Below are 19,575 nucleotides of genomic sequence, written 5' to 3'. Positions count from 1 at the left end.
CATTGCCTGCTCTTCCAAAGGTCCTGAGTTCAGCAACCACATGGTGGCTCACATCCATCTGTAATGAGGTCTGGTGCCCTCTTCTGGCCTTCAGGCATACACACAGACAGAATATTGTATATATATTATATATATATATATATATATATATATATATATATATATATATATATATATCACCTCCTCCCTAGTCACCTGCCCTTACAGATGTCATGTCTTCATGAAGGCTGTGGCTGCTGGCACAAAAAATCTGGGGGAGCTAGAATTCACTTTTTGTTTGTTTGTTTTTCGAGACATGGTTTCCCTGTGTAACAGTCCTAGCTGTCCTGAAACTAGCTCTTATAGACCAGCCTGGCCTCAAACTCACAGGGATTCATCTGCCTCTGTCTCCCCAGTGCTGGGATTAAAGGCGTGCACCACCACGCCCCGGCCTAGAATTCACTTTTTTAAAAAATTTATTTATTATGTATACAATATTCTGTTTGTGTGTATGTTTACAGGCTAGAAGAAGGCACCAGATGTCATTACAGATGGTTGTAAGCCGCCATGTGGTTGCCGGGAATTGAACTCAGAACCTTTGGAAGAGCAGGCAATGCTCTTAACCACTGAGCCATCTCTCCAGCCCCCTAGAATTCACTTTTAATACGGGCTCTGGGGACTGCCGTAGGAGGCCCTCCCCGGGTCTTGGGGGGCTGTCACAGGAGGCCTTCCCGGCTCTTGGGGGGCTGTTGCAGGAGACCTTCCCTGCGTCTTGGAGAGCGGTACCTCTAACAAGAAAGGTGCTTAGCCTGTGGCCTGCATTGTCCTTGATTGGAACACATCCTGGATGGATAGTGTTGAATGAGGAGTGGCTCCTCAGCACTCCTTCCCAGACCTGGAGAGATGCCACAGCATCTTCAGTCCTGGACAGACACTGGGGTTGGAGATCTGCAGCAGCTATCCTCTGGCCTGGGCCAGGACCAGCTTCTTACCAAGCCCAGCTCTGCAGATGCCCAGGGATGCTCAATCATTTAAAAGGCCCTTGAGGCTCTGAATGTCAGCAGCTTTGCCCAGTGCCACTGAGTGGCTCTGCTTCCAGAGGCCTACCTGGTGCTGCCCACAGCGCTACTCCCTCCTGGAAGGCTATATCCATGCTGAGGTTCTGAAGGGAGTCCAAACACCAGGTATCCCTGAGGTGTGTTAGATCTTAAAGTCTGACAAAGTGGAGCAGACAAGTGACCCACATCATTTCTGAGGCCATAGTAGAGCCTTCACACCCACATCTGCTTGTGGTGCCACCATTTCTTAGGAAGCAAACCTGTCACTCAGAGCACGTCTGTTTGCATGAATTGTAGGTGTTTCTCAGGAGCCAATTCTTGATTACTTCAGCAACTGAGCTTAGTGGTCCAGCAGTGGGTAAAGGTGTCTGAGGGTCAGGGGGAGGGACCCCCAACAACCAGCCTGTGACTGCCCCATCGCTGGTCCCACCCCAGACACTCACTGCACTGGCACTGGCCTCTCCTGAGCCCCACAGCCGACCTGGTAGGGCATCGCTAGCAGTGAATAGCCTCTGGGTTTTCAGCTGTCCCTTGTCCCTCGAGTGGCCTGCTGACTATATCCCGTCCCAGAGTATGCAGGGGTGGTGTGAGTTGGGAGGACGTCTTTCTCCCTTCCCAGTCAACCTGATATCTTTGTTAGTCCTAAATGTGCCCTCTATTTCAGGTGTAAACCGAGAGGCCGGGTGAATCAGGAAATGGCCTTGAATGCTCCCAGGGTCAAGGCCACGCTAGCCTGAATAAATCCTTTACCTCCCATGGCTGGAAGCCAGCATTTTCCAGTCCTCTGATTCATGTGGATCTATGCCCAGTGGGGACTGCGCCCCTCAATTCCAAGTCATTCGGTACCACTCGGTCCTTAGTCCTCCCGGGAGCAGGGGGGCAGAGCTGAGCGGCAGCCCGGAGCTTGGCGGGAGGAGGCGACGGGGGAGGGGCAGGTGGGGAGATCCGGCTGGAGGGGAGGCTCCGACGTCTCCTTCCTTCCTGGTTCCTGCAGCAGCTGCTGCCACTGCTCAGCTCTGTGAAGAGGTAGCTGGCGACTTGGGGACAGTGACTCAGAGGCGGATCAGTGTACGGACCAAGAAGCACTGGCGTCCATGGACCCTGGGGTAAGGGGGCCTTGCTGGCTCCACTTGACATTCCTGGGAGGGCTTCCTCTCCTCTGGGGCTGGAGGGTCTGCTCCTCCAGTGAAGAGGCTGAGAATGGAGGTGGTTAGGGGGATACTCACCTGGCTCATCTCCTTCCTACTGGTAGACACCTCCCACCTCTGCCGGGAGCCAGCAGTGAATGGCCCAGGTCCTAGGGGCCCTGACAAGGGCATAGAAACACCCAAACACCGGAAGAGTTTGGAAACTTCAAATGGTCGAATGCAGGAGTTTCCCCTTGGGTCAGCCTCTTACAGTCTGGGTCCTTCTGCTGTGACCTCCTGGCCACACTTACACTGCCTCTTCCCTGTCCCTTCTGGCCTTAACTCCTCAGGTGCTTGCTAGCTGCATAAGCTCTGAGCTGCTTCCCCAGACACAGGACAACATCACCCCTCCAGTCCCCTCCCCCTTCACACACACACACACACACACACACACACACAGCCTCATGCATTATTGATCTCCCGGCGGAGCCAGGACGGCCAGAACCAGTGCCAAGGGCGCCTGTGGGCACTGCCGCGGGACCTGGACAGACCTGGTCATGTTCCTGGTCACCTCTTCTCCCACCCACAGTGTCTCAGCCAGCCAGGGTCCTGCACCTGCTGGGTGGGAGGTGCTTCTCGGGAGCACAGAGGACTAACGTGGTAGATGGAGGAGCAGGGAAAAAAACCAAGGTGGTTGGTTATCCTCGGGGCACATTTGGCACGAGGAGGCATAGGAGAACAGGACTGCCTCAGACCTCAGAAAATGGGAGCAAAAGCACTGGCAGCTAAGGGGCCATTTCATTGATGTTTGAAGGGTGGTCTGCAGGGCAGTTGTGGCAGAGGAGTGGCCAAGTCGTAGAAGCAGGCAAAGAGATCCCAGAGGAAAAGGCAGCTGAACTGAGGCGCTTTTGCCTGCCTACTCTCTGATTCCTTCTGTCTCTTCTTGGACCTTCTTCTTTCTTTCCTCCCCAGCCCCAAGGAACCAACATTTCCTGGATTCCTGGGGTGTATGTCCAGGGTGGAGCCATATGCTGAGTGCTAACTTACCCCCCTGGCAGTGGCCACAGTGGGGGTTGAGTTGGGTGCTGCTGGCGAGGCCCATGGTGGTGTCAAGGCATTTTGGGGGTGTGGGGTTGGCATGCGAGTGGGGGATGTGGATCTTAGGGCAGGAGGGACCAGCGGTGGGGAACATGATAGCAGGGTCGTACTCATGGGTCTCTCTTTTGCTTCAAGGGATCTCCCAGGACAAGGTGACACCCTTCCCTTGCCACCCTGCCCTGCCCTCCTCACCAGGGAGTACCCTCTCCTTCCTCATGGACTTCCAGGAAAGAGACACTCCCTCCCTGACTGAGAGCACTCAATCGTCAAAACCCAGCAGTATCCAGCAGGTCTGAGTAGAAAGCAGTGGTGGCTGGGGCTACCCTGGGTCCCTGGGGGATGGGCTGAGGTGGCAGGCTCACCAGTTGCCGCCCCCCATCTACCCTGGATTTCAGGCCTCCGAGCTGTGGGAGGTGGTAGAAGATCCTCGGGGCAGACTGGGAGCAGAGGACATCATGCCTGAGAGACAGGAAGGACACCTGCTGAAGAAGAGGAAGTGGCCTCTTAAGGGCTGGCACAAGGTATGGTGTCAGGGCAAGGGAGGAGCTACATGTGGGAACTGCTGGCCAGCCCAGGCATTCATGCATGCTGCAGGAGAAGACAACTGTGTGTGTTTACTTTCTCCCTACCCCGCGCTCTTGGCTGCCTGGTCCTGCCCCTTCCATACAGAGGTACTTTGTGCTTGAGGATGGGATCCTCCACTATGCCACAACGCGACAAGACGTAAGTCAGGTTCCAGGCTGGGGGTGTGGGGGTAGCCTGTCCCAGATGTTCTGAGCAGGTGGCTGGAGCCTTGAGTTAGCCGGAGCAGAGTCTGAATCTCACTCAGTTCTACTTTCCAACAGCCTCCGCCAAGTTACTTTGTGCATCCTTAGCCTCCACGTCTGCAGAGTCAACGATTTAAACACGCGCGTGTGCGCACGTGCACACACACACGCACACACATCCACACATCCACACATGCATGCGCACACACACACATGCACACGTGCGCACACACACAAGACACACATGCACACGTGTGCGTGCGCACACACACATACACACACACTTTGAAAGTATATCTGTGGGGCTGAAGAGATGGCTCAGAGGTTAAGAGCACTGGCTGCTCTTCCAGAGGACCTGAGTTCAATTCCCAGCAACTGCATGGTGGCTCACAGCCATCTATGATGAGATCTGGTGCCCTCTTCTGTCCAGTAGGCATACATGGAGGCAGAATGTTGTATACATAATAAAGAAATAAATCTTTTTAAAAAGGAAGTATATTTGTACTAAACACATGCCGGTTTTCTTCTCGCTGTGATTCCCTAAACACTAGAATCACCATTCCCACAGCATTGACATGGTGTTAGGAATGACTAACGGGTGCAGCCATGGTATGTAGTTTATATGTAGAAACTGTACCTTTTGCCGTTGGATATTAGCATGTGTGCATTTTGGTTTTCTTTGTGGCTCCTAGAGCCCAAAATATCCTGAGACCCTGAGACAACTGCTTCCCTGGCCCTCAGCCTCCTTCCTTGCTGACACGGGGTAGGGGGCCCACTCAGCCATCCGTGCCGTTATCTGGATGATTCCCATTGCAAACCAAGTGCCCAGGGGCTTTGTCACCCCTGTCCTCGTCTTGTGCTGGGAACAAGAAACAGGGTGGAGTCTCAGGTTACTTCCAAAGGGCCTTCTGTTTCCCACCACATAGAGCTCCAGGGTGTCAATATTTTTTTCCTTACTTGATGACTTCTCAGACCTGCACAAAGCTGGGCACAGCATAGTGTTCTATGTACATGAGGTGATGAACGAGCTCTTTCATATATGACTTGCGGTGCTTGGCCTGTGAGTCTTGAGTGGCCTCAAGGAGATGGCAACTCTGTACTTCTGGGAACCTCAAGCCAGTCCCCTGTCTTCCACCACCCTCCACTCCAGATCGCCAAGGGGAAGCTCCACGGCTCCATTGATGTCCGGCTGTCTGTCATGTCCATCAACAAAAAGGCCCAGCGCATTGACCTTGACACAGAAGACAACATCTACCACCTAAAGGTGACATCCCTGGGGACAAAGTGTTCTGGGCACTAGCCTGCCAGAGCTGCCGGGGCACAAACACAGACGCTAAGGGTTCTTCTCTGAGTTTGACAAGAAGAACGTCTCAATTGTGTGAAACAGGCAGGAGTGGGCCCACTCCCATGGTTGGCTGCTATATGAATGGATACAAACCTCGGAGCTCTGATGCTTGGGGCGTTGTACTCTGTCTGCGACAGGGTTTTGTATAAACTGGGTGCTCTAGGGAAATTCCCTGCTTACCTGGAAATCAGAGACCTGATGTTTTGCTCCTGGAAAGCAACCCCTCCCTTCTTATCTCTCTCCATCATTTCTGCAGATCAAATCCCAGGACCTGTTCCAAAGCTGGGTGGCCCAGCTCCGAGCCCATCGCTTGGCCCAGCGCCTGGACATGCCCGGTGCCACTCATCGGAAGGTAAGATGAGCCCTGGCGTGAGGGCGGCTGATGTGAAGATTTAAGGATGGAGGCTGTGGGGAACTGAGACCCAGAGAGCTGGGCACCGTCTTTCCTGACCCTTGGCTTACCCCCACAGGTTCCTGGTACCCAGATGCTAACAGCAGGTAGTGCCTCCGCCTTACCTGGGGTTGGCCCTCGAGAGAAAGTATCATCCTGGCTGAGGGACAGTGATGGGCTAGACCGCTGCTCTCATGGTGAGCGTCCCTGACCCCAGGGCCTCTGTGGGTAGGGCCCATGTTCTCAGGTCTGGGAAGTAGCAACACAAAGGGAAAATGTTATCTCCATCACTTCTTTGGAGAGACCCCCTCTTCTGGAGAAGACACACTCTGCCTCCAAGATGATCAAATCTTCTTAGTACCCCTAGGAACCCCAATTTGCAGAAGATAGTAGGCACATGCCCTAAGCTCACTTGAAGAGTCCTGCCTGAGGCCAAAGCAGTAACATTTCTGAATAGCAACAGGGAAAGACTGTGCCCTAGAATTGAATTCCTGCAGCAGGAGACCGAGTTAGTGACCCAGAGAGGGTAGTGTGTATAAATAAGGAGAGACAGATAGTAAGGACACGCAGCCTGGGCACAGGCAGAAGAGGTGGGGGTAGTCTGCAGATAGGGTGGGGTAGACTACTGGCCTCCCAGACAATCAGAAGTGCTGTGCCACAGGGCTGGAAATGCTTTAAGCTCCTGAAGAGAGGAAACAGTATCAGACTCCCCTGCCTGCCAGTTGTATTTCTGAATAGAAAAAAAATGGATAGGACAGACTGGAAACCTCGGTACTTTTAAGAGAGCAATGTCGCCTCCTTCCTTCTCCCCCAGCACTCTCAGAATGCCAGGGTAAGCTCCAGGAATTACACAGACTCCTTCAGAGCCTGGAGTCCCTACACCGAATCCCCTCCGCCCCTGTGATCCCCACACACCAGGTAAGGGTCAAGGGAGGAGGCAGAGCCTGCTTGGGCCCCTCATCCCTGTCACTCTGGGGGGCCCCATCCCTGTTTCAGCAGCTTGTAGGCTGTTTCTTTTCTGTCTGGGTCACTGCCAGCATGCCACGCCCATGTGCCTGGTGATCTGTGCTCTCCTCCATGGCTTTTTCCAACCCTGTGAGTGAAATTACTCTTCAACTTGCCAGGCTTCGGTGACAACCGAGAGACCCAAGAAGGGGAAACGGACTAGTCGTATGTGGTGCACACAGGGCTTTGCCAAAGATGACACCATTGGACGGGTGAGATGGGGGTGCAAGCCTCAAGTTGAAGGGATGTGATGCCCTGAACATCAGGAAGCTGTCCCTTCACCCCTCACGTTCACCGACAGGTTGGTCGTCTCCATGGCTCTGTTCCCAACCTGTCTCGGTACCTGGAGTCTCGGGACTCTTCCGGCCACCGTGGGCTGCCACCTCCAGACTATGCCCACCTGCAGCGCAGTTTCTGGGCCCTGGCCCAAAAGGGTAAGTACAGGCTGGGTGGTAGCCCCAAGTGGGTCAAGAGGTCAGGAGAAGAAGGGTCTGACGTCTGGCCTGCCCCGGCAGTGCACAACTCCCTTAGCAGCGTCCTGGTTGCCCTCACCACAGAACGGGATCGGCTGAGGGACCTGCATCAGGGCTCAGAGCTGTCACGGATGGCGGTGAGCTCAGGGACATGGCAGCTGACTGGAGGGAGGGCCTGAGACTGAGATGGGACTGCAGGTCCCCTCGGCAAATCTGTGCCAGGGCTCATGGGTTGGCAGAGGCTGTCCTGAGTGGGTGAGGGTGGCAGGTGGGGAGGATTTCGCTTTCCCACCCTGGTTGTTCACCCTCTGCCTCAGGTCTCTGAGACCCCAGATGGTCAGAGGCGCCTCCACTCAGTCTCCATCTCCTCAGACACCACGGCAGACTCCTTCAGTTCCCTCAACCCGGAGGAGGTGAGGATCGAGGATGGACAGTGGGTGCTGGCTCTCTCCCAGGGGTGAGGGCCAGGGGCAGAGCACAGGATTGATTTTTGTCTGGAAGAAGGTGGGGTGGGGTGGAAGGGGCTCCAGCTTGCCTTGTTCTCACACAGCATCACGGTTCTCTTGACGGGTCCTCCAGGCAGCTTGTATCTCCTCACGTCTTGTTTGGTTTGCAGTACTGAGCCTTGAACCTAGGGCCCTGAGCCTGCCAGGCAAGCAGTCTGCTTCTGAGCCACATGCCCAGCCCCTGAGAACTTTGACTTCAGAGCCTATGAGGCATTGGTTCTTACCTTCTACCGGGCCAGTCCAGCCTTTTGACATTGCAACATGGCATTGTCTTGTACAAAATTCACACTCCAGAACCACATAATGAAGTTGACAATAATGGCAACAAAATTGCCAACAATTTTTTAACGATGTGTTAAGTAAGCTTATGATTTTGCGTTGGACAGCATTCATAGCTGTTCTCAGCTGCGTTCTGTCGGGTAGAGCTCACAGACCACGGGTTGGACTGTCTGCATCATACCAGCTAAAACCCAAAGAATCCAGTCGATGGGCTCGTGGTCCCATAGTTGTACCCAGGCTGAATTAGAGTCCGAATGTGGTGCCACTGCATGCCAGCTGTGTGTTCTGGTCTCAGTCCTCTAAGCTTCAAGCTGGGGACACAGCTGCACCTGTTCGTGGGGTGGGGGTCCAGACTGAGTGGGCCAGCGCAGGACAAGGGTTTGAAGCCAGGCTTTGTTGGTGCCACCTCTCCCAAGTCCAAGTTGTTCCCTCTCCCTTCACCCTTCTCCTCCCCTCTGCTACTTCTCCTGCTTTGCAGGAATTGAGTCTGGTGCGAGGGTGGGGGCTTCCCTCTCCTGGAACTCTCACTCCGATGGCCTCTGAGGTCTCAGATCCATCTGTCTTCCACAGCAAGAAGCTCTGTACATGAAAGGCCGAGAGCTGACCCCCCAGCTCTCCCAAAGCAGTGTGTTGTCCCTCGCTGACTCCCACACGGAGTTCTTCGATGCCTGCGAGGTTCTCCTTTCCGCCAGCTCTTCTGAGAATGAGGTGAGAGAAGGGGAAGCTGGCAGCAGGAGTGGGAGGGAGGTGGGGAAGATGGGCTTGGGGTCCCGAGATTCCTGTGTCCTTTCTCACCACCTTGGCAGATATCTCTGAGAGCATACCCCATACCTATTGCGCAGCTCTTAGAAACCTCTTCTCCCAGTTTGCCACGCCTTACCTTACTGCGGTCTTTGAAGTCATTTTCCCGTGATCCCACGTCAGCTTTCACGCTCCTTTGCACCCGTGTCCCCAGACTCTGAATCTCAGTCCCCCTCAACTTCCCTTTTCTCTATGTCTTGCCAAGTTCCCAAGCTCTGTTTTTTATTTTTGTTTTTTTTTTTTTTTTTGTGTGTGTGTGTGTTTTGTTTTGTTTTCTTTTCCCTGAGACAGGGTTTCTCTCTGTAGCCCTGGCTGTTCTGGAACTCACTCTGTAGACCAGGCTGGCCTTGAACTCACAGAGATCCACCTACCTCTGCCTCCTGAGTGCACGGATTAAAGGTGTGTACCACTACCACCCGGTGCAAGCTCTTTTCTACCAGTCAAGTACAGGATAATATCTTAGGGCCTAAAGTCCTCCTCGCCCAGTCTTTTCTCTTTCCATAGAAGAGTTAACTGACGTATTCTTGCCAGGTCCTGGGCACTGTCATTTAGTCTGCCCTACCCATACACTCTCCCTGTTCAGGGTTCTGAGGAGGAGGAGTCATGCGCTAGTGAGATCACCACCAGCCTGTCTGAGGAAGTACTGGATCTCAGGGGAGCCGACCGCTGTCAGAAAGGTACCAACTGGATGAGTAGGCAGGGTGAACTCGAGTGTGTGTGTGGAGAAGCTGTTGGCTCATGGTCCGGGTGCCATGTAGAGGCAGCCATTTGTGTCTGGTGGCCTTTTGTCTTTGGGTACTGATTCCAGAATTGACCTTGGAACCATGAGTTGGGGGATATTTTGGGCGCTGTTTTGGGAGGTTGACCAGGCTTCGGAATGGTGCTGGCCTTCATTCCAGCAGTCTGGGATGGCTCAGTAGGCTGTGACGGGGGACAGACGGTTCTGCATGGGCTTTCAGCAGAATAGACCTGGGCCCATCACTTTACTTTCCAGAGCCCATTTCCTTCTCTCTCTCTCTCTCTCTCTCTCTCTCTCTCTCTCTCTCTCTCTCTCTCTCTCTTTCTTCTCTTTTTTGAATTTTAATTTAATTTATTTTTGAAATTTATTATTATTATTATTATTATTATTATTATTATTTGGTTTTTTGAGACAGTGTTTCTTTGTATAGCACTAGCTGTCCTAAAACTCAATCTGTAGACCAGGCTGGCCTCGAACTCAGAACTCTGCCTCTGCCTCTTGAGTGATGGGATTAAAGGCGTCGCCACCACTGCCCATCTTATTTCTTCTTCTAGAAAAGGGGCTGGGGACAGGGGGTGTAGCTTGGCTTCTAGAGTCTTTGCCTTATCTGTACAAAGCCCTGGGTTCCATCCCCAGAACCAAGAGTGGTGGCACAGGCCTGAATCCCAGCACTCAGGAGGTGGAGGCGGGAGGGTCAGATCAAGATTATCCTCAGCTACACAGTGAGCGCAGACCCTGTCTCTGTACAAAACTGCGAAGAGGGCAGTGGATGCTCCACATTCCAGCTTCTGTTTTATTTATCAGGGGACAGAGGCAAGGTTGAGGCTTAGGCCCAGCTTCTGAGCACTTTTGCATGGCAGTGGCACTGTCCTGTCTGGGTGGTTCTTAGCTCTGCAGTCCATCCAGGGGCTCCCAAGCAGGCAGATCCAGCATTGCCCTAGGAGGCAGTCCTGTGCAGTGGGCCTGGCTGATCTGGAGCACTAGTGTCCCAGAGGAGACTAAAATGACTGCCTTGGCCCACGGGCATGTGCTCCAGGGCCTGCTGTAGGGCCCCCTCGCCGCCGCTGCCTGCCAGCTGCCAGTGGGCCTGGAACAGATGTGAGCCTGTGGAACATTCTCCGCAACAACATCGGCAAAGACCTGTCCAAGGTGTCGATGCCTGTGCAGCTCAACGAGCCGCTCAACACACTGCAGAGGCTCTGCGAGGAGCTAGAGTATAGCGACCTCCTGGACCAGGCCAGCCGCATGACCGACCCCTGCGAGCGCATGGTACCCACCCAGGGTCACCCATTCCCCCCTGGGGTTCTGTCTGTCTTCCCAGGGTGGGTCCCTGGTGCTGAAGCAGCATCAAAACCCCAGACTCTGCTTGCAATGGGCTGCTGTCTCCTTCCTGGGGTGTCCTTGAGTATGTGGCACCCTCCTTGGCCTTCCCACAGGTGTACATTGCCGCCTTTGCTGTCTCTGCCTACTCCTCCACGTACCACCGGGCAGGATGCAAGCCCTTTAACCCCGTCCTGGGAGAGACCTACGAGTGTGAACGGCCTGACCGGGGTTTCCGTTTTATCAGCGAGCAGGTATGGGCCCTGAGGTGGGAGGGCTGTTCTCACCGCTGGGGCAGGGGAAGGCCTGGGCTTTGGGGACCAGAAGGTGGGCTGGCGGGGCCAACGGATAGAGGAGAATAGAAAGCAGTGGCCCTTTGCCAGGCTCGTGCCAGGGGGGAGATCTCTGCTCTGTATATGGGAGGCAGAGTGAAGCAATTCGAGAGGGTTAGTGAGAGCCACAGCCAAGGTGTGCTGGGGAGGGGGCAACACTGCCAGCTAGGTCTTGAAGGGTGGGTTAGGGAAAGCCTGGGTAAAGATCTGGAACGTTGGTTTGGTTCATGTGTGTAGGCTAAGGCGGATCACGTGCAGCAAAGCCAGAGACGGGACTGAACAGGCTAAATAAGTCCTGTGCTTTGTAGGCAAAAGTGAGGTGCATTCTGGGGTTTTATCTGCTCCTGAATCCGAAATCATTGAGAGGCACGGGGAACTCGAAACAGAGAAGTGGCATGCTCACAATGGCACTCTGGAGAGAGCACTCAGGCCCCGGTGTGCAACAGTTGGCAGAGGCCATTATCGGGCCATTAAAGTCATCAGCCTGAGAGCTGAGGGCAACCTGCACTTAGCCTGTGGTTCCCTGAAACTGAGAGCTGTGTGTGCGTCACCACCGGCCCAACTCAGCAGGCGGAGGGGTGGAGGGGAACATTGGGAGTGACCCTGTGCCGGGCACCAGGCCGGCGTAGGCTGGGGTGGAGAAGCTGCCAGCCTTGCGTGGGCAGCAGACTGGAACAAGTGTGGAGGGACCTCTTAGAGTGCTGGGCAATGAGATTGGTGAGTTGAGGGGGGTCATGCGTGGTCCTGTCTCTCTAGTTGAGGAGATTCAGTGCATAGGTGCAGATGCCAGCTAGCGAGAGAGAAGGCAGAAGGGAAGAAAGGACCTCATAGCAGGTTGCCCCCTGCGTGGGACTTCCTCGGGGAAACGTCCCGTTGGCTTTGAGGCTTATGGACCAGGGACTGGAAAGAGGTAACAAATCAGTGGGTTCCCAACTTAGTAGGTAGGAAAGATCAGGATCCCCTGTGGGGTTGTCACCAGGAGGGGAGATGGTCCATGGGACCTGGGGTGTCAATGACTTCATGACTGAGGGACAGGAAGGGCAGGGTAAAGATGAGACTATGCAGAATGCACAGGTGTATCCAGCTTGCAGCCCATTGGCTGAGTCCACCTCAGGACAGCTGCGAATGCAGCCCGAAACAGCTGTAGATGACAGCATCATATTGCCACATCAAAAGATGGACAAGGTTGGGTGTGGTGACACATGCCTTTACTTCCGGTACTGGGGAAGTTAAGGCAGGAGGAACTCTGTGAATTTGTGTCCAGTCTGGTTTACATAGTGAGTTCTAGGACAGCTAGGACTATAAAGAGAGACCCCGTCTCAAAAAAAGAAAAGAAAGAAAGAAAGGAAGGAAGGAAGAAAGGAAGGAGGAGGAGGAGGAGGAGGAAGGAAGGAAGGAAGGAAGGAAAGAAGGAAGGAAGGAAGGAGGAGGAGGAAGGAAGGAAGGAGGAGGAAGGAGGGAGGGAGGAAGGAAGGAAGAAAGGAAGGAAGGAAGGAGGAGGAAGAAGGAAGGAAATTTAAAAAGTTAGAAACCCTGGGGGGCTGGAGAGATGGCACAGTGGTTAAGAGCATTGCCTGCTCTTCCAAAGGTCCTGAGTTCAATTCCCAGCAACCACATGGTGGCTCACAACCATCTGTAATGAGGTCTGGTGCCCTCTTCTGACCTGCAGGCATACACACAGAAAGAATATTGTATATATAATATAAATAAATAAATATTAAAAAAAAAAGAAACCCTGACAACAGTGAAAGTTAAAAATAAAAGCAAGAGCTGGGCAGCGGTGGGAAGGCTTTAATCTCAGCACTCGGGAGAGACAGGCTCCGAGTTCCCAGCCAGCCCGAACAAGTTCCAGAACAGCCAGAGCTACACAGAAAAACCTTGTCTCGATGAACCAAAAAAAGCTAGGAAAAGGGCCAGTGTGGTGGCTCAGCGTGTAAGAGCAGTGGCCACTAAGTCTAATGACCCGAGTTCAAGTCCAGTGATTTACATGGTGGCAAGAGAAGCAATTCCTGCCAACTGTCCTCTGACCTCCACCCGCATGCTCCCATGCACATACACACATAAACACACATATGTAGATAAGTGTGCACATATATTACATTGTATGTGTGGAGGTGTTTTGCCTCTCTGTGCAGTACTGGCATACGTGGTGCCATAAAGGATAAAAGAGGACATCAGGTGTCCTGGAACTGGAGTAACAGATGTGTGTAAGCTCCCGTATGGGTACTGGAAATTGGACTTGGATTTATTTATTTGCATAGTAAGACCCTTGGGAAAGCAGCAAAGGCTCTTAACTGTGCAATCTCTCCAGCACCACCCCCATTTAATCTTTTTAAATGTATGTATATATGTGTGTGTGAATGAGCACATGAATGTATGTATATATATATATGTGTGTGTGTGTGTGTGTGTGAGAGAGAGAGAGAGAGAGAGAGAGAGAGAGAGAGAGAGAGAGAGAGAGAGAGAGAGAGAGAGCATATGAATTTAGTGCCCTAGGCAGCCAGAAGATGTTTGATTTCTCTGGAGCTGTAGCTACAGTATGTTTTGAGGAGTTGCCCAGTATGCTCTTAACTGTTGATCCCTCTTTCTACCTCTGAGTGTGTGTGTGTGTGTGTGTGTGTGTGTGTGTGTGTGTGTTTTAAACTAGGGACTGGAGAGATGGCTCAGGGGTTAAGAGCACTCTGTGTTTGTGTGTGTGTTTGTGTGTGTGTGTGTGCGTTTGTTTTAAACTAGGCACTGGAGAGATGGCTCAGGGGTTAAGAGCACTCTGTGTTTGTGTGTGTGTTTGTGTGTGTGTGTGTGCGTTTGTTTTAAACTAGGCACTGGAGAGATGGCTCAGGGGTTAAGAGAACTCACTGTTCTTGTAGAGAACCCCAAGTTCTGTTTCTACCACCACAGTGTGGCTCACAACCAACTATAACTCCAGTTCCAGGAGATATCATGCCCTCTTCTGGTCTTTGCAAGCACATGGTACATAGACATACATACAGGCAAACATACATCCACGTAAATTTTTGTTTGTTTGTTTTTTGAGATAGGATTTCTCTGTGTAACCCTTACTGTCCTGGAACTTTCCCTGAACACTAGACTGGCCTCGAACTCTCAGAGATCCTTCTGCCTCTTGCCTCTCAGTGATGAGATTAATGGTAAATGGCACCACTGCCCACCCCAGCTAAATTTTTAAGAAAAAAAAATAATTTAAGGGACTGGACAGATTGGCTCAGGGGTTAAGAGCATTGCCTACTCTTCCAGAGGTTCTGAGTTCAATTCCCAGCCAACCACATGGTGGCTCACAACCATCTATAATGAGATATGATGTCCTCTTCTGGCCTGCAAGCATGCCTGCGTGCAGAACACTGTATGTGTAATAAATAAATCTTAAAAAATTAATTTAAAACTAGAAGAAATGAAGACTATTTTCAAGAAATGTTATCACAAGGGAAAGCAGAGGAAAGGGTGGGCACCAGAGGGAGGAGAAAAGGGTGGGCACCAGAGGGAATATGAAAGGCTGAGACAACCCATTCTTTTATTTAGTTTTTGTTGGTATTGTTTGCTTTGTTTTTTGAGACAGGGTCTTACTTACTATGTAACCCTGGCTGGCCTTGAACTTGCTATGTAGACCTGTGTCTGCCTCCTGAGATCAGGGATTAAGGAGGGTACAAATTTTACACAGCAGAATAATGTGTGCAATAGAATCCTCCCATTCTGACCTAGGGAGGGGACTTCTGCTACCCTGCCAGAAATGATGGACACAGATACCAGCAGAGACATGCCTGTCTAGAAGGGGGAGGCTTAAAATGCAGTCATGGCGTGTGTACTCGTTGGTGGCTCCTCTCACTCAGCATAAAGCCTTATTCATATTGTTGAGTGTGCCAATAGTGTATTCCTTTTATTAACGAATATCCCTTTGTGTGAACACACAGCAGTTTGCTTGTTTCCTTTTTGATTGACGTTTGAATTGTTTCCTGTTGGGGGTATTATGAGTAAAAGCGCTATGAATATTTGTGTGGGAAAATAAAGGAAAGGCTTGCTGCTTCAGATGGGAGACACAGGAAACCCATTTGTTCGTAGAGAAGGGGTCATGTGGAAGGAAGGACTGAAGGGAAGCGGTGTGAGAGGGCTGTGGAGCCATGGAGGAAGAGCTGCTGCACAGGGCAGGGGAGCCAGCCTGGACGGCTCGGAGGGGAGCAGGTAGCAGGGATGAGGCCAGAGTGGAAGGAGCTGCCTTTTCCCGCATGGGTTGGAGGCCCTGTTGGGTATATTGCAGGGAATGTCTGTGCCAAAGCAGGGCTGTTTGAGGGCTCCATCAGCAGAGTTGGCGAGGGAGGCCAGCAAGGCCAATGAGCAAGGAGAACACAGGGCCCAGTGGGAGATGAAAACGGACTTGAATGGTGCCTGGGGTGGCAGGAGCAAATGACTTAGAATTAACCAATTCAAGCCGGGCAGTGGTGGCGCAGACCATTAATCCCAGCACTCGGGAGGCAAAGGCAGGCGGATCTCTGTGAGTTTGAGGTCAGCCTGTTCTATAGAGCAAGTCCAGGACAGCCAAGACTACACAGGGAAACCATGTCTCAAAGATCAAACAAACAAGAATTAACTGATTCTCCTGAAACTAGGTAGGAATCAGAGAATCAGGGTGGGGGCCAGGTTAAGGAGACCCCAAGCTCCTTGGGGCAGCGTTAAGGACTTTTTTTTGCTTGTCAAGGTCTCCCATCATCCCCCGATCTCCGCATGTCACGCAGAATCGGAAAACTTCATCTTCTGGCAAGGTGAGTGGTGCAGGGTCGGATGGGCATGAAGGTTATGGGTGGCAGGGTACGGGGGTGGCTGGAACAATCTGGATCACTCTGGCCTTATGTCTGCTGCTCCCTCTCCCCCTCCCCCCCAGACATGAAGTGGAAGAACAAGTTCTGGGGCAAATCCCTGGAGATCGTGCCTGTGGGGACTGTTAACGTCAGCCTGCCCAGGTGAGTACTATAAATTCCAGGGGCTGGGCCTGCCCACGGGCCTTCTCCTGGCTGCAAGTGGGGCCTGGTCTAGCCTGGAGCTGCTGGAGGTGACAGCAGGCAGCGGCATCTGTACATTTTACACCTGCGTCTGCAGCGGTTACTGTGAAGAAGGCGAGAAGCCTGAGAGCCGGGGTGCGGGCTTAACGAGGTCATCTGACTAAGTGTCTTTCACAACTCTTTGGTCATGACTCACTTTAAGAAATGCACTTGAGACTTCAAATCTATGGAAACGAGGCATCCCCACCCCTACCCCCCAACACACACACACACACACACAGAAATCTAAATGGATGCTGGAATGAATGGATCACAAATCATGCTTGAAAACCCTCATCTCAGCCAGGTGTTGTGGTGCGTGCCTTTAATCCCTGCACTTGGGGAGCAGAGCCAGCCCTGCCTCCAAAATGAGTTCCAGGACAGTCAGGGCTACACAGAGAAACCCTGTCTCGAAAACCAGAGAGAGAGAGATAGACAGAATCACAGACAGATAGCAGAAGCTAAAGGGGAAGGAGGCCTCTCACCAAGAGTGACAGGGGCCCGGTTTGGTGGTGCACACTGAAGCAAGTAGGTATCTGTGGGTTCAAGGCAGCCCGGGCTATGCAGCAAGTCCCGAGGCCAGCCAAGGCTACACAGTGAGACCCTATCTCAAAAATCCCAGAACGAAAGAGTGGCAGGGACCCTTCTGTAGTCTTATTTCCGTGACTCGTGTACTCAGGAACTTTGTTATGGAATCCAGACGTGTTCACTGGAGTGTTCTGTGATGGCGACCTCCTGTAGCTGGTCCCCGACCTCGGGACTCCTCCTTCCGGCCCTTGTGACTTGATACAGGAAGAAGGGAGCATCCCCATTAACAGCCCACCTGTTTCCCTGGGCTGGTTGACCGCTGCCCTTATGTGTCCTGTCTCTCTCAGGTTTGGGGACCACTTTGAGTGGAACAAGGTGACGTCCTGTATCCACAACATCCTCAGTGGCCAGCGCTGGATCGAGCACTATGGAGAGGTGCTTATCCGAAACACACAGGATAGCTCCTGCCATTGCAAGATCACCTTCTGCAAGGTAGGCGCACCCGCGCACCCACCCCACCTCTCCACCCGGAGAGGCCTCTCCTCTGGGGAAGGGGGAGAGCCTCACTCACTCCCACCTTCTCCACCCTAGGCCAAGTACTGGAGCTCCAACATCCATGAGGTGCAAGGCGCCGTCCTTAGCCGCAGTGGGCGCGTCCTCCACCGCCTCTTCGGGAAATGGCATGAGGGGCTGTACCGCGGCCTCCCACCGGGTGGACAGTGCATTTGGAAACCCAGTAAGTGGGGTGTCCGGGAGGACTGAAGAGGGTGAGGGTGGCTGTGAAACAGTCCACCTGCCCCAGCCCCTTGCCTCCCCCAGATTCAATGCCCCCAGACCATGAGCGAAACTTCGGCTTCACTCAGTTTGCCTTGGAGCTGAATGAGCTGACCGCAGAGCTGAAACGGACCCTGCCTTCCACTGACACACGGCTCCGGCCTGACCAGAGGTCGGTGCCTGGCTGACCTCCCTAGGAACTCCTTAAAATGAGAAAGGGGCAGGGACTTCAGCTCTGGGAACCCCTGAGGCTAGCCAGTTCACTGCCTGATTTCTGATCATCAGGTACCTGGAGGAGGGGAACATACAGGCGGCGGAGGCCCAGAAGAGGAGGATAGAGCAGCTCCAGCGAGACCGGAGGAGAGTGATGGAAGAGAACAACATAGTGCACCAGGCACGCTTTTTCAGGTGCCTCATCCCCTGCCTGCCTGCTCTGGGTTCCTCTGCAGCCCAGCTCCTCATTACCGCCTTCTGCTTAGAGGAGTTTGTGGGAGGCAGCACTGGGAACTAGCCTGTGTTCTGCCATCCTCTACCCACACCTACTGGTGCTTTCCCCCCAGGCGGCAGACAGACAGCAGCGGCAAGGAGTGGTGGGTGACCAACCATACATACTGGAGGCTGCGTGCTGAGCCAGGCTATGGGAACCTGGATGGGGCCGTGCTCTGGTAGCCCTGGCCTCGGGGCAGGAGACTCTGGGCCCTCACTCCTGCCCCTCTTCCTACCACGGACATATGGGTGAGGTCAGGTTCGCTCTCACTGCCCTTGAGGGCAGAGGGGCAGCCAAGCCTCGAGCCCTTTTCCCCCTCTGCTGGCCAGAGGGGCTGTATCTCAGTGCTCTCCCATCCCACCATTGGGGTGGAAGTAGAATCTGGGCTTCCCAGTCTTGTTACCCCAGCAGCTGGCATGTCAGACCCTTCTCGCTCAGCCAACCTCCTCTTCTGGGCGTGTTTTGGGGAGATGCCAAGTTCCCCAGATTTGCTCCCCATTTCAGTGCCTTCCTAGGACACAGGGGGCCCCCTTGATGCTACCCAGACTTTCTATGCCCAGGGCGCTGGCCGTGCTGCGAGGTTGGAGTGGGTGGAGGAGAGGAGATGCCCTTTCCCCATCTGTCGTCTTTGTAGCCTCTTCGCTCTGCCCCACCCCATCCTTGTCCTGCATCCCCTTCTCCCAAACTGCAAGGCACCTGCTGCTTCCAGCTCCTCCACCCCAGGGCCACCAGTGGTCCCTACAGGCTCGGCTTAGCAGATGCCCCAAGAGGTGGATGAGCCTTCTCCAAGAGGTGTGGAGCAGGCTGAGTTGCCTGGCCTCAGACTCACCCAGGAGGGAGTGAGCCAGTGTGAGTGTAAGTTTGTGTAGGAGTGTGTGTGTGTGTGTGTGTGTGTGTGTGTGTATGCGCACGCTGTGTCCTGCTTGCCGGCGAGCAGGATTCCTAATGTAGCCAGGACACCCCCGCTGCTGGTGTCTGTCACTGCTGCTGCTCATTTTCTCAGTTTGCCTGAGTCAGGTGAATTGCTATAACATTCCAAGCTTCAATAAATATTGTCCTAGACTTTGGCCTGTGACCGCTCATTGAAAACTATAGGCTCTAGAGCTCTGGGGGAAGACTCGTGTTGACTCATGTTGCTCCAAAAGGTCTGTTTCCAGAGGAGTAGGGATGTAGCTTGGTGGGGAGTGCTTGCCTGGCATGCAGAAGGCCAGTCCTGGGTTCACTCCTCAGCACTGGCTAAGAAATGGGGGAAGACGAGAAAGTTAACTTACTTGGGCTAGCAAGACGCTTTGCCTTGCAAATCTGCCAACCTGAGTCAGATCCCTGGAGCTCGTGTGAAGGTAAGAGAGCTGATTTAAAGTTGTCTGCTATCATACATGTGCCATAGCATACACACACACACACACACACACACACACTATTCCTAGTTCCTGGAACTGGTCTTATTCTGAAGCAGGGACTTGGCAGATTCAACTGGTTCCTTGTGAGAACAACAAAAGTTGGGCACAGGGAAGAGGAAAG

The 19,575-nt window shown here is 53.1% G+C and overlaps 1 protein-coding gene across 2 annotated transcripts; it reads left to right on the top strand.

The window, feature by feature from the left end:
* The first annotated feature begins 1,981 nt into the window (after positions 1-1,981).
* On the top strand, positions 1,982-19,121 carry Osbpl7 (oxysterol binding protein like 7). 2 transcript variants are annotated; one of them, XM_038326222.1, is made up of 23 exons: positions 1,982-2,143; positions 3,398-3,552; positions 3,658-3,783; positions 3,932-3,985; positions 5,180-5,293; positions 5,631-5,726; positions 5,845-5,962; positions 6,580-6,683; positions 6,890-6,982; positions 7,072-7,204; positions 7,286-7,380; positions 7,561-7,656; positions 8,599-8,736; positions 9,413-9,506; positions 10,605-10,837; positions 11,005-11,142; positions 15,926-15,989; positions 16,109-16,187; positions 17,141-17,285; positions 17,385-17,529; positions 17,613-17,739; positions 17,853-17,975; positions 18,128-19,121. In XM_038326222.1, exons 2-23 carry the CDS (start codon positions 3,478-3,480, stop codon positions 18,234-18,236), a joined length of 2,499 nt encoding a protein of 832 aa, XP_038182150.1. In that variant the 5' UTR covers positions 1,982-2,143; positions 3,398-3,477; the 3' UTR covers positions 18,237-19,121. The 2 variants fall into 2 exon arrangements, 1 of the variants encoding a protein (XP_038182150.1); XR_005285032.1 differs by lacking the exon at positions 18,128-19,121 and having other exon boundaries at positions 17,657-17,739.
* The last annotated feature ends 454 nt before the right edge of the window (positions 19,122-19,575 follow it).

This window comes from Arvicola amphibius, chromosome 4, assembly GCF_903992535.2.
Source record: "Arvicola amphibius chromosome 4, mArvAmp1.2, whole genome shotgun sequence".
NCBI lineage: Eukaryota > Metazoa > Chordata > Mammalia > Rodentia > Cricetidae > Arvicola > Arvicola amphibius.
Note: the sequence above shows the minus strand (reverse complement) of the source record. Positions and strands in the feature narration are given on the sequence as shown.

What these genes read in the sequence shown, in the direction of transcription:
- Osbpl7 (XM_038326222.1), top strand. Translation starts at nt 3,478, where the DNA reads ATGGACTTCCAGGAAAGAGACACTCCCTCCCTGACTGAGAGCACTCAA. An exon ending in AACCCAGCAGTATCCAGCAG is followed by an intron (nt 3,553 to 3,657) that starts GTCTGAGTAGAA and finishes CCTGGATTTCAG; the next exon opens with GCCTCCGAGCTGTGGGAGGT. An exon ending in CCGACCCCTGCGAGCGCATG is followed by an intron (nt 10,838 to 11,004) that starts GTACCCACCCAG and finishes GCCTTCCCACAG; the next exon opens with GTGTACATTGCCGCCTTTGC.